General features: G+C 42.5%; 1 protein-coding gene across 1 annotated transcript; it reads left to right on the top strand.

Moving 5' to 3' along the window:
* Window positions 1-1,000: 1,000 nt before the first annotated feature.
* Window positions 1,001-1,366, top strand: LOC311626463 (small cysteine and glycine repeat-containing protein 7-like; the record flags this gene model as incomplete). Its single annotated transcript, XM_084891895.1, has 1 exon — window positions 1,001-1,366. The coding sequence occupies one exon, from the start codon at window positions 1,001-1,003 to the stop codon at window positions 1,364-1,366; it is 366 nt and encodes a 121-aa protein (XP_084748021.1).
* Between the last annotated feature and the right edge of the window lie 12,187 nt (window positions 1,367-13,553).

The raw sequence follows: 13,553 nt of genomic DNA, 5'->3' as shown, positions 1-13,553 counted from the left end.
GGGCACAGGGAAGGTTAAGCACAGTCCCAGACCGGAAAGAGCTTGCAATAGAAAGTATCATCGGGACCGGGGGCTGCGAAAAGGGTAACAGATTCAGAGGCCGCTGCCAAGGCCAGGTGCCATCACTGGATTTGCTGACCAGTAGAAATGTCTACCTTTTACCTCTTCATTTGGAGCATACCATTGTGACTGGTCTTCTCACACCTGGGCCGGAATGATTGTTTTAAAAACAGAAATAAATCCTCTCACTCATCTGCATTTCCATGATGTGATTGTTTTGCTTTGGATGAGAACTACTTCTTCTCCTTGATTATATGATATCAATCGATGACTGAGAGCAACAGCCCTTGGCAACTTATGCTGATAAAAACATGAGGCAAGAACACGAGAGTGAGAGTGGGCCTTCATCGTGCCTGCTGCTGTAGGAGCATCCGGGGCTATCACTGAGGGTGCTGGGGACCTGGACGGGGTCACGGTGGAGGTCAGATTCCCAGCTTCATTTTGTAACAGACTGTGCTGCTCAGTCTATTTTTTCCCAATCTGGTGGGATTGTTCTTCGGGACTTTGAGTGCGAGGAAATACTGTAACGTGATTTCAACAGAATGTATGGAGAGAGAACCAGTGAGATGTGGAAAGGAGCCCATAGCAACTGAGTGCCTTCTTCCTGCCAAATCTCAAAGATTCAACTGTGTTTCCGTGAAAATGAAGATCCTTACAACATGTTAGCATCATGTTTGCTACTAACGTGACCTTAAAAAGAAAAGCTGAAATGAGCAGTTGTCAAATATAGTTCAGAAGATGTAAACAGGCATAACCCCAGATACCCTATTTGGAAACTAGTAACAACAATAAGGAAGTAACCGCTGGTCATGTGCTCTGGATCACTCCCCTCCAGCCCCAGAGGTGGTATATAAGGGCTCACCAGGAGAAGGGGCCTCAGACTTTTCTAACCTCCTGAATCTCCCTGCTCACCTTCTCCTGAGTCCTCTCTACTGACACCATGGGGTGCTGTGGTTGTGGTGGCCGCTGTGGTGGCTGCGGTGGTGGCTGCGGTGGTGGCTGTGGTGGCTGCGGTGGTGGCTGTGGTGGCTGTGGTGGTGGCTGTGGTGGTGGCTGTGGTGGCTGTACCAGCTGCAGGTGCTACCGGGTCGGCTGCTGCTCCAGCTGCTGCCCCTGCTGCCGTGGCTGCTGTGGGGGCTGCTGTAGCGTCCCCGTGGTCTGCTGCTGCCGCCGCTCCTGTGGCTGTGGCTCCTGTGGCTGTGGCTCCTGTGGCTGTGGCTCCTGTGGCTGTGGCTGTGGGAAGGGCTGCTGTCAGCAGAAGTGCTGCCAGTGTAAGTGCTGCTGCCAGAAGCAATGCTGCTGCTAGGTGGCCAGCAGAGCCTCTGTCCCCGGACAGCAGAGGCGGAGGCCTCTCCTCCACTCTGCCCACCTGCCCTGCCTGCTATCCCCTGGCATTCTGGGACTTAGCTCTTGGCCCTGAATGTGGGTTCCTGTCCTTTCTGCTTTCTGTGTTTTTAATTTTCCTACCCAAAACGTTTCCAGTTCAATAGTTTAGAGCCAAAACAAAGACACGACTATGGCCTTGTTCCTAGAGAAAAGCTAACATCACTGAGCTTAATCCAATAGGGTCTCCAATCCCAATATTCTCTCCCTGTGTCTGATTATTTCCTCATATGTTTTTATCTCTGCCCCCTTTCCCATTTGTATTCTTATTTGTCAACAGCTGTTATTCTTTACATTTCCAAATAAAATAAAATAATCGTTAAAAGTTTCCCTTTTGCTTTATTTATGTTTGACCATATCCTACCTCCTGGGAAATCTTAAATTCCCTTAAAAGGCTGTCAGCAGAAGTGCTGCCAGTGTAAGTGCTATTGTCAGGAGCAACGGGTGCTGCTAGGTGGCCCGTCTGCAGGTGCTGGTGGTACCCAGTCTGTTGGTTAGACTGGCCTCCTCTCCATCCTCTTGCTCTCCCCCCGCCCCTGTCCTCAGTCCTGTGTTCTCTTCCTGTCTTTCTTTGAAGTTTTTCATCTGAAAAGTTTTCAAATTATTAAGCACCATCTCACGGAAAGGATATCAGCTCACCCCAGCACCCTAGTTATTGTGCAAATCACTCAACTCAGCCACATGAAATCCTAATGTTGGGTTTGAGGGCTATGCTCACTGCCCATCAGCTCTGTTTTTGTTCTGTTTCCCTGTTCACATGCATCGTTTTCCCCTTTGTGTGTGTATACACTGAGTGGCCAGATTATTATGATCTCTGAACACATAATAATCTGGTTACTCAGTGTAAATCCTATATAATAAAAGGCTAATATGCAAATTGTTCCCTCAACCAGGAGTTTGATTAGCAGGCAGACCCACCAACCTCCCATGTCCCCTCCCCCTAGCCAGGCTGGCTGGACCCCACCCATGCACAAATTCATGCACCAGACCTCTAATATATATATATATATATATATATATATATATATATATATATATATATATGTTCAGAGATCTTAATAATCTGGCCACATATGTGTTCTTAGTGGTCACATAATGTTAACCAAATTTCCTGATAAAATGAAAACTACATGCTCATAAAAAGCATTCTTTATTTGCTCTCATGGGTTTGAGCACACAATTTCCTGGTTTGTTGTTCTAAAACTCGAGAACTTTCCTTTGAACAAAGCCTTCACAGCCCTTGCATGAGTGTCATCACTCACCAAGGTCCTGTAAGAAGCATTCACCAAGGTCCTGTAAGAAGCTCTGGCCAGGTCTCTGGGAACCATGGTGGCCCCTCAGTGACACATATTTTTTTGCCATTATAGTCCCCCTATGTTTCATGTTCCTTAATTCCCCCTTTCTTCCTTTAATTCTTTTTGTGTTAATATTTTTCTATACAACATGTTATATTCCTTTTTCTGTATAGCAATTGTATAATCTGTTTCCAATGTTTTAGGGAGTTAGACTTGAAACATTAACTCTTAAATAAACAAAGCAATGGTGTTTGAGGGTGGTGGTGAGTGTGGTCTGCCCGGGGACAGGCGGTAAGGGGGAGAATTACCTGAAGAGAACTTGAAAACACTAATAAAACTGATTAAAAGCCTGCCTTCATTTTATTACCCCTATGACGCAGCAGTCCTAAGCTACAGTTCTAAGCTATGATGGTGATAAAATCTGCCCCTCTGCCTGATGGACTACTAGCATACTCCCTGCTTGGTGACTAGTCACTAATTTTTATCCTCCTCCAGACCAGTGTAAAAATCTTTAGTTTTGAACATTCTTCTACTGGCTCATACTCTTGTCCAGTATTTTAGTCTCCTGTTTGAAAATGCCTGAAGATAAAGATAAGTACAGATGCTCTTCGAATTATGATGGGCTGTGTGTCCTAATAAGCCACTGCCCATCAGCACCACTTTATTTTTTTAAATTATTTTTTATGTTTTTTGTTTTAAAATATATGTATATATTTTATTGATTTTTTACAGAGGGAAAGGGAGAGAGGAGAGAGAGAGCTAGAAACATCAATGAAAGAGAAACATCCATCAGCTGCTTCCTGCATGCCCCCACCTGGGGATGCGCCCACAACCAAGGTACATGCCCTTGACCAGAATCGAACTTGGGACCTTTCAGTCTTCAGGCCGACGCTCTATCCACTGAGCCACACCGGTTTCGGCAGTACCACTTTAAATTATCACTTCTCTCTTTCTCTTTTTAAAATTTAGCCTGTAAAAATGGGCCCCGAATTTATGTAAGTGCTGGCTTATGAAGACAAATTCCTGAGGTAAATTCCTCTGTCACTGCTCTGATTAATTTTCTTTGTGACCCTCCCCACTCCTCCCTCCCTCACCCCACCCTGTAATTCTGTATTATGTTCTGTGACACTCATGGAGGATACAGCCCCTGGGCTGCCACTGAAACCATCATTCCAGGTCACCGGAGAGAGCTTCCGTGTCTATCTGGTCTCCTGTTACAATTTTTTACTAATGCGACCACTCATAAAAAAAATTGTATTTCTATCCAGAAATTTTAAATGGTTTGTAAGGTGAAGATTTCTCTAACATCTAGCCTATAGTTGCTTTAATGGAAGTAAGTCTTTCTTAATTTAATATTTTTAAAAAACACTTATGAAATGTTAAGCAACCCGGAAACCCCCCTTCTCCTTCTTCAAGCTCAGTCCTCCAATCCCATCGCCCTGATTGAATCCAGTGAGGGGCGGGGGGTGGCATTGAGGCCATCTCCCTTAGAACAGAAAAGTAAGAACACAGGATGATGCTTGAAAAATCACCCCCACACTAGCTCAAAATCGATGTAAGTGGTTATTTTGTTTGTTAATGTAAATCTGGCCTTCACCTTCAACTATTTGTTGAGTAAAGACACCAAAGTAGACTATGAAATAGTGATCCCTAAGACCACACAAATCACATGTTTGAGTTAATGAGTGGGAAATAATTACACCCACCGGAGCTATCTGGACTGGATAATATCACAGACATTAAACACAGGGGAAAATTTTCCATTTTGACATATATGAGGCTGCCCCAAATCTGAACGACTCCTCCCCCCCTCCCCCCCCCCCCCTTTCAGGCACTTAAAATAAAAGCATCACCATTCTGCTTCTGTGAGTAATCTTTCTTTAGAGTGCCCCTTCCCTTACTAAGCCCTCTGGGGTTACAACTAATATCCATTTTCATGATTCTGACTTTATGTCATTTAAGGTAGACCAAAGTACCAGTTATCCTACTTAGATAATCTAATGGGTGTGCAATCAGGGCCCATCTGGCGGGTCCCAGCGGGCTGAGTGCAATGGCTTCCTGCCAAGAGAGCCCCAGTGACACTCTGCATTTCCCCGTGAGGACGGGAAAGACGGCAGCACAGCAGCTGAGGTTTTCGTGACCTCGAGGGGCCACTTAGCAGCACTGCCTTCTCCCTTTCCTGCTTCATGTCTGTACTTCCCGCTCGTAATGGTGACGAGGCTCAGGACACACTGCTTCAAAACGTGGCACCGTGGCATACTGACTGTAATGGGAGCAACCTGAGATGTAGCAGCTGCAGGAGCAAGTCATAAGACCCTCCTGGGAGAGGTGCGCCCATACCCGCAGGAAAGGAGCAGCCTCCTCTCTGAAGAGGAGGGGGCGCTGAGAAGGGTCTGAATGGAGGGGCCACCCTATTCCCCCCAGTTTATTCCTCTTGTTGGTTTTGTACGATCACATTCTTTCATGACTCCACATTCTTCACCAGCAGTATAAAAACCCCTAGCCGGTTTGGCTCAGTGGACAGTGTCAACCTGTGAACCAAAGAGTCTTGTGTTCGATTCCAGTCAAGGGCACATACCTCAGTGGCAGGCTTTTCACTGGCCCTGGCCCTGTCTGGGCTCTGGTCAGGGCGCATGCAGGAGGCAACCAATCGATGTGTTTCTTTCACATCATTCTCTCTCTCTCTCTCTCTCTCTCTCTCTCTCTCTCTCTCTCTCTCTCTCTCTTCTCTCTTCCTCCCTTTTCCACTCTTTCTTTAAAAATCAACGGAAAAATATCCTCGGATGAGAATCCTGATATATATAAAGAGCTAGGTGGCAGGTGGCATCACGACTGAACGGGTGGCCTGTCTCCGTGCAGGTCCCCCCGTCTCCCTCAGCCCCGGAGCCACTCACCATGCGGGGGCCTGTTGGCAGGGCGGGACTGGGGACTGTTGAGCAGTGGTGGTGGACTGCTTCCCAGGGTGGCCGTGAGCTTAGCGGAGCAGTCACCCAGGCGGAGTAGTGTGTGGGGGGGGTGTGTGGGGTGTGTGTGTGTGTGTGTGTGTGTGTGTGTGTGTGTGTGTTGGGGAGGGGGGAGTGCAGGGGAGTTTCGAGTAGCAGTTGAGGGGTCGGGGAGCCTCATGGAGCAGTGGCGGGGAGGGGGGAGCTTTGCAGGGCGGCAGCAAGCTTTGTGGACCAGTCAGGGCCCTCGGGGATCACAGAGCGTCCCGGGGCCAGGAGCTTCATGTAGCGTCTTTAGGGCGGCAGAGGCCAGGCGATGGAGGCCACGCTAGACCTAGGGACCCTAACCGTGCCTCTAGTTAAAAAATAAATAAATAAATAAAAATAAATTTTAAAAAATCGTAGTACAAAAACACTCAGGTTTATTTATTTCTTTGGGTCTTCATTTTCTTTTGAAGGCCCCTGTGTTACATATAATATATATTAAATAAATGTGTATGCTTTTCTCTTGTTAATCTGTCTTTTGTTACAGAGACCCAGCTGAGAACCAAAAGGAGTAAAAGTAATTTTGCTTCCCCATAGTATCAAGGATTGCTTTTAATAGGTTAAGCCTCAAGTCACACAGGGAGGGAGAGGGTGAAGGCAGTGAAATTCATGAGTGGAAGAGGGGCCTCCTTGCCCACTCTCTCTTTTTTAAAAAAAAATATTTTATTGATTTTTTTTTACAGAGAGGAAGGGAGAGGAATAGAGAGTTAGAAACATCGATGAGAGAGAAACATCGATCAGCTGCCTCCTGCACACCCCCCACTGGGGATGTGCCTGCAACCAAGGTATGTGCCCTTGACCAGCAGTGAACCTGGGACCCTTCAGTCTGAAGGCTGACGCTCTATCCACTGAGCCAAATCAGTTAGGATCTTGCCCACTCTCTTAATCAAGAAGACATTGATGTTTGTCCAATCAGTTCCCCAAACCAAAGGGTATCTCTGCAAATTGGAAGGTGGGGCTGGGGCAGGGTGAGGAGGATGGAGAGAAATAGTAATATGCAACCGATTTGTCATTAGTTGTGTGTTTTGATGTGACATTTGTGGGAAGTTATTACTTCATTTACCTAATTAAAAGTGGATTATTTTTTAAAATTAACCTTTTTTGAGATGTTGTGTGGTTATTTACTCACTCCTTCCAAAACCCCTTCATACTTCAGACATGAATTCCATCTATTTTTAAAAAAGATTTTCCCAGAACATTCTATCATCAGTATGCCACATCATGTCCTCATGCATTCAGTAAAGATACTTTATAGTTACCACTTCTTATATAACTAGTTGTATATTTAAAGATTCTTAATTTTCTAGATGAGGTAAAAATATTATTTAGCTTTTCTCACGGGCCTTTTTTCCCTAACCTGCTAACAATCTTTGAAATGTGCTTGAAACCTCTTTTTGAAAAAGATCTCCATGGTCCTTTCAAATTGGAAAATCCATAAAGAGCCTATATTATAACAGTAGCTTTAGATATGCTAAAAAAAAAAAAAAAATAAAGGAAGAATTACATCAGATGTCTGAATAAAGCCTTCCCTCTCATGACTCTGTGTCGTATGAAAATGCTGAGTCATTGCAGTTTTTAAATTCCAATCTTTTAAAATGACATTTGGCATTATATTAAGGAGCTTATGGGATATCAAAAGTGCATGATCAATGATAAATTCATATTTGTGATTGAGACAAGGGAGTTAGCAATCAATATATCTCTGCATTCTTGGCTTTTAGAGTTTAATTTAAGCATATTTAGTTATATTCCTACCAAAATCAATTTTTAAGAAGGTTGCTTTTCAAAACCAGGTACCTCCAATATCACATTTTGGTCTAGGGAAATTTTTTTATAGAAATAGAATTTGTCTTCTGTTATGCCTTTGGACTGTATATTTTTTGCTTACCCTACTCTGGCATCTGTGTAAACTTTAAAAAGTTTTAAATAACTTTTCATGAAAGAACCTCAATAAAAGTTGTTCTAGCATTAAGGAGGTTGGCAGAAATGATATGAGGTGATAGAAATACAAAGAAATATTTTAGAAGAGGGTCTTTAACTAGATTTCCCTTGGTGGAGAAGGTGAAAAGATCTGGAAATATTGAATTACTTGGGGTAACAAAGGTAATGCTTGACCTTTTCTGCCCAATTTAATCCCCTCCCCCATGCTTTTGATGTGTGTGAATATTCAAGAGGTCAAAGTGTATTGATTTTCTAAGAAAGCAGACATTTAAATCAGGTCAGGAAAGATAGATTAATGGATGATCTTCATCTCAAGTTCTCTTTTGCCTACTTTAGTTATAAGAATAAATTAATTTCAATTTAAGGACAATGAATTTGTGGAAAAATAAAAGAACTCTCTAGAGATTGTTAATGTAAAAGTCCTTTGAAAACATAAGTGAATCCTAACAGTGGACTCTGCACTCTCTCACAGGGACCTATGGTAATCCTTTTGAATTTTGCACAGCCCTAAATATAATCCCTTTGATAAAAGGGTCTTTGCTCTTGATTATTGGAACACTATGGAACACCTAAGTATGTTTTTTATAATTCCATGTAAAGTTGGTGCGCACTCAAAGAAACCAATCTGAGGCAGCTGCTGCTCTCTGGACAAGCCCATGATGGAATTCAGAAGGAATAGGGGAATTGGAATGAGTGACTGTTCCCTGCAGGCCAGCTGGTGCTCAGACCCTTTAGACATGTGGTCGGTCGGCAAACTGCAGCTCGCGAGCCACATGCCATTCTTTGGCCCCTTGAGTGTGGCTCTTTCACAAAATACTATGTCCTGGGCAAGTCTATTTTGAAGAAGTGGCATTAGAAGTTGAAGTTTAAAAAATTTGGCTCTCAAAAGAAATTTTAATCGTTGTACTGTTGATATTTGGCTCTATTGACTAATGAGTTTGCCTACCACTGTTTTAGACTCATTTAAGTTGTTAATGCACACACAAAAACGAAGCCTGTGACTTTTCAATGTACAGCATGACTTCATTAAAAACTGATGCTAGCCTTGGAGTCCAGCCAGCCTCCGAGCATCAGAGCCAAGAGTGGGAGCCTTGGAAAGTGGAGCTTCTCTCTCCAAGAGCCTGGCGGGCCACACAACCTGGTGAGAAGTGAGCAATTGAGAACTCGGGGTGGAGGTGGGTATCAGTTCTTCAACCTGAATGCAGCTTCTCTCCCATGTCCTTTCTCTACTCCACATCCCTGATGCTTGAGCAAGAGTGATCTTTCTTGCCTTAGCCAGTTTGGCTCACTGGATAGAGCATCAGCCTGTGTACTGAAAGGTCCTGTCAAGGGCATATCCCCGAGTTTCGGGCTATATCCCTAGTAGGTTTGGTGCAGGAGGCAGCCAATCAATGATCTTCTCTCATCATTGATGTTTCTATCTCTCTTTCCTTCTCCATTCCTCTCTGATATCAATAAAAATATATTTAAAAAAGAATGGCCTCTCTCTTTACCCTGATTTCTGTTTTCTCTATCTCTACTGTAATATCATTTTAAAAAATTTCCTTAAGATCCTTGACAGAATTCTTTCTTTCAGAATTCTCTCTGTACACTTCTACTCTATTTGAGTGTTTGATCATTCACGTCTTTATTTTTTTCATTCATTCATTCATTCATTCACTCACTCACTGATTTATCCACTAAGTATTTTGGAGCTTCTACCGGGGACAATAGGAGATAAACTTTTGATCTTTGTTCTTGAAAATAATACAGTCTAGTAGGGAAACTTGAAAAATAAATTTATAGTCTTAATAAAGTGTGATAGGATTGTAAAAGCTCTGACCTGAACACCAATCTAACCCAGTGGTTTTCATCAGGGGCGTTTTGCTTTTCGGAATACAGATGTCAACATTTGCAAACATTTCTGGTTGTCATGACAGGGATGTGTATGCGCTAATAGAATCTAGTGAGTTAGAGGCCAGTGCTGCTGCTGAACATTCTACAGAACAGTGGATTTTAATCCTTTGTTTTTTTAATCCTTACCCGAGGATATTTTTAGAGAGAGTGGAAGGGAGGGGGAGAGACAGAAAGAGAGAAACATCAATGTGAAAGAGACACATTGATTGGTTGCTTCCGGCAAGCACCCTGACTAGGGCCCAAAATTGAGCCTGCAACCTAGGTATGTGCTCTTGACTGGAATTGACTCTGAGACCCTTCAGTCCACCAGCTAATGCTCTATCCACTGAGTCAAACCCGCTAGGGCTATAATGTGCACTCTTTGGATGCACTTATAAGGTGTTCCTATAATGTGCTGTGAGGTAGGTAGTTAATTGTCAGGTTGCTTACTACCCTCAGCTTTTTTTCTCTCTCTCTTAATGATGTGGTTTAGTTTACCTGCGGTCTTAGGTCAATCCTAGTTCACTTGGTTTTGCCTAAAAATTTGACCCTAATTAAGGACCTTGTTATCACAAGGAGACAAAGGATTGTTTGTGTTAAAAGAGCTTTTAAAGAACAAACTTTATGAAAATTTTACCTTTTCTACACATGTCATACATAATGGGTACATTATATAATGAGAAGAGGACTTTTCTCTTTTTCCCAGAAGCAAGTTCATATAGAGGAAATGAGTTTAAGGTGAATCAAATCCTAGAACAGGTTTCTTGGAGTCAAGTTGGAGTTTTCAGGAAGCACATGAGAATAATACTCGCTCAACACTGGACCTGAAATGTTGAATAAATATGTGGGTGTGGAACACCCCAACTTGAAAAATAATAATCTTCAAAGTCTTATTTGATGTAGAAGCTGCATTATGTCAGGAAAATCCAAGTGAATTGTTGGGCTCACTTCAAAGAAGGCTCTGGCTCCACCCTTCTCACTATGGAGCATTAACTCTTGCATCAGCTCCCCTCCCCTCCCTTCCGTACCTCACTACCTTCGCAAAAGTGTTTCAAATGTCCAAAATATGTTCCGAGGAAAGGAAGAATGCATGGACAAGTATCTAAAAACTCCCCAACTATTGTAGCTTCTCAGCGGGGGTGGGGGTGGGGGGTGGGAAGAGGGAGGTAGTTTTGCCAAGGCAGAAAGCCAGGGGTTGCTGAAGGGTGAATCCAGACTGCCTCAAGGTCACTCAATCTCCCTGCCTTTTTCCTATTGGAAAAATGAGATATCAGAATCCAGCTGTAGGTAAATAAGGATGAAGCAAACACTTACCAACCAACTCAGGGAAAAGCAATAAATACTCAGAGGCATATGTGTCCTCTCCCCTGGCCCTCCCACTTGTCACACCTTGCCCATCCTCTTTCCATGGTACTACTCTCTGTTGTCACCTGCCATTGTGACCAAAATCAAGGCTTCCTATGTGTTAAGGGCTTTTAATGGCAATTGAATGAAAGTATAATATGCATGAAAGGCCAGAGAAAAAATTATAGTCTAAAAAAAACAACAACACACAAACAACTTAGTTGTGGAGAGGAGACAGAATTGAAGGTTGTAAGACTCCAGTCTGGATTAACTGGGTTATTCTAGCAGATATCTGGTTATTGTAGGGCTGGGGAAGCTGGGTGTGGAAAATATTATTAATTAGAAGGCCACAAGCTTAGGCAAGCCCCTACAGCTATGATTAAGAAAAGATGCAAATATTTAAGTTGCCTTGATTGAGAACCCTTGAAATAAGAAGGTAACTCGTAGAGTAGTAATTTTCAAACTTCTTGGAACATAGCCTGAGAAAGAAACATATTTCATATGTCAACCAGAACGTGTGTGTGTGTGTGTGTGTAAACAGAATGTTCTCAGAACAGAACTTATCTTTATAAGCTGATCTGCTCTCTATTCTATTCTACCACAGGACTTGAACATTGCTCAAAACCTGATTAAAACTTGCTGTGGAAGAGCCTGCCACAGAAACCAGTATAAAAGACACATTGAGGGGCAGCGCTCCTTCAAATCTTGGGACACAACACAGAAACTCCCAGAGCGACGTTTTCTGCCTTTGGGCCGCTCTTCTGGACATGTTCCAGTTTCCCCGAGACAGCGACTAGCTTTTGGCAGATTGGCTCGCAATTCTTCTGAGCTCCTCTAGGACACATCTTCTCCTGGTGTCTTTGAAAGAGCTTCTTTGCTGGGTTTTGCATTGGTAGAAAAAGTGAGAAAAAGAAAGCTAAGGATATGACGTTGAGGTAAAAGTATGATATTTTGGCCAGCGACACCAAGAGCTGGGCCATGTAGGCCATCAGCATGATGCCCCTGCAGTGGCTGCTCACTTTCTGATAGTGCTCTGGGCTGACCATATCTCGGTGGCAGTGACTATCCCATGGAAGAATTCCACCACCTGTATGGCTTTCACTCCTTGGCCAAACAAGAGCAGCAGCAGCAGGTAGGAGTATGTCCACAGTGGAAAGATGTCTTTTATTATCTGTAACATTAAACGGAGAAAGTGTGAGGACAAAAACACATGCAAGTGAAATGCACCATGGGTTTCTGACATATGCATTGTCCGAGAGATATGTATCAATCCTAGGACATGTTGGTTGGCCCAAGTCAAAATGGGTCCAATCTGAAACTTCACATAAATTTCTGACAATAGCATGAAGGAAATGAGAAACTGAAATTCAAGAAAACAAATTGTAGAGATAACAGATTGGATTCATTCCTTCAGGTATATAAAGAGAAACTATTACTCTTACCTGCTTCTTACTTTGTTGTGTTGTTGTTGTTTTTTGTACTCTTAGCAAGAAGTATTATATTATAAATAATCAGAATACTTCATATTCAAGATACAACCATCATAAACTTTTATGCACTAACAGCATCAAAACACATGAAACAAAACTACCAACTACACAAGGAGAAATCAAAAGAAATACTGTAGTCATAGGAGACTTTAGTATTTCTTTATCAGTCCTCAGCAGATTAAATTGAAAAAAAAATAATAATTCTTATGTTTTTCATTGTATTGATAATTTGAGCTTCAAGAGCTACTGAGGCTGGAAAAAGAGGCTAAAATGCATACATTCATCTTTCTCGCCTAACAATATTTCCCGGACAATCTGGAGCTGTTCAAGGCACTTTGTCTATGAGCACTGTTCCTGAAAGTCACTCTTCCTAAATAGTTTACTCTTCCTGAACGTCAGAGCCATAGAGTTAAAAATGATGTTTCAGTACTGGAAGAATCTGACCATCTTCACCTTTATTCATCTCAGTAGGTCAATTTGCAGACCATTGAGATGCCATCTGGGTGACCAGGTACATATCATAGTCACCTAGAGGGTTTGCTAAAATCAGGCGTTCCGATTGAACAGGTTGGGATGGGGCCTGAGAATTTACATTTTTAACAAGTTCCTGGATAATGTTAAAGCCTGATTAATGGGCTTCTGAGAATTAAAGCCTATGACCTGATCAAAAATTAAAAATAGCCTATCTATTTATCTATCTATCTATCTATCTATCTATCTATCTATCTATATAAAAGCCTAAGTGAATGTTATGATAGGTCGACCAAACAACCCCACCCATGTAAGAATTTGTGCACCAGGCCTCAAGTTTATAAATAAAGAGGGGAAAATCTTCAGAGCATTTTCACAGGCTTTTCCAGTAAACTTTCCTCTCCAAATTTTTACTATTCTCTACAATTTATACTCATAACTAGGGATACCTTATTTTAGGTTACTGATAATAAGCAACAAAGTCCTGGACTATGTTTTTGTGAAAGACTAACGAAAGGTTGTTTTGCACCCTCTTCATTTTTGTTGTAGCAAAGAGTTTCTATTTTCTTTTTTTTTTAACTTTAAAAAATATATATTTTATTGATTTTTTACAGAGAGGAAGAGAGAGGGATAGAGAGTTAGAAACATCGATGAGAGAGAATCATTGATCAGCTGCCCTTTGCATATCCCCAACTGGGGATGTGCCC

This window comes from Pipistrellus hanaki (genome assembly GCF_964339955.1).
Source record: "Pipistrellus hanaki genome assembly, chromosome: 8".
NCBI classification, from domain to species: Eukaryota; Metazoa; Chordata; class Mammalia; order Chiroptera; family Vespertilionidae; genus Pipistrellus; species Pipistrellus hanaki.
The sequence above is the reverse complement of the archived record's forward strand: the minus strand, read 5'-3'. Positions and strand labels throughout refer to the sequence as shown.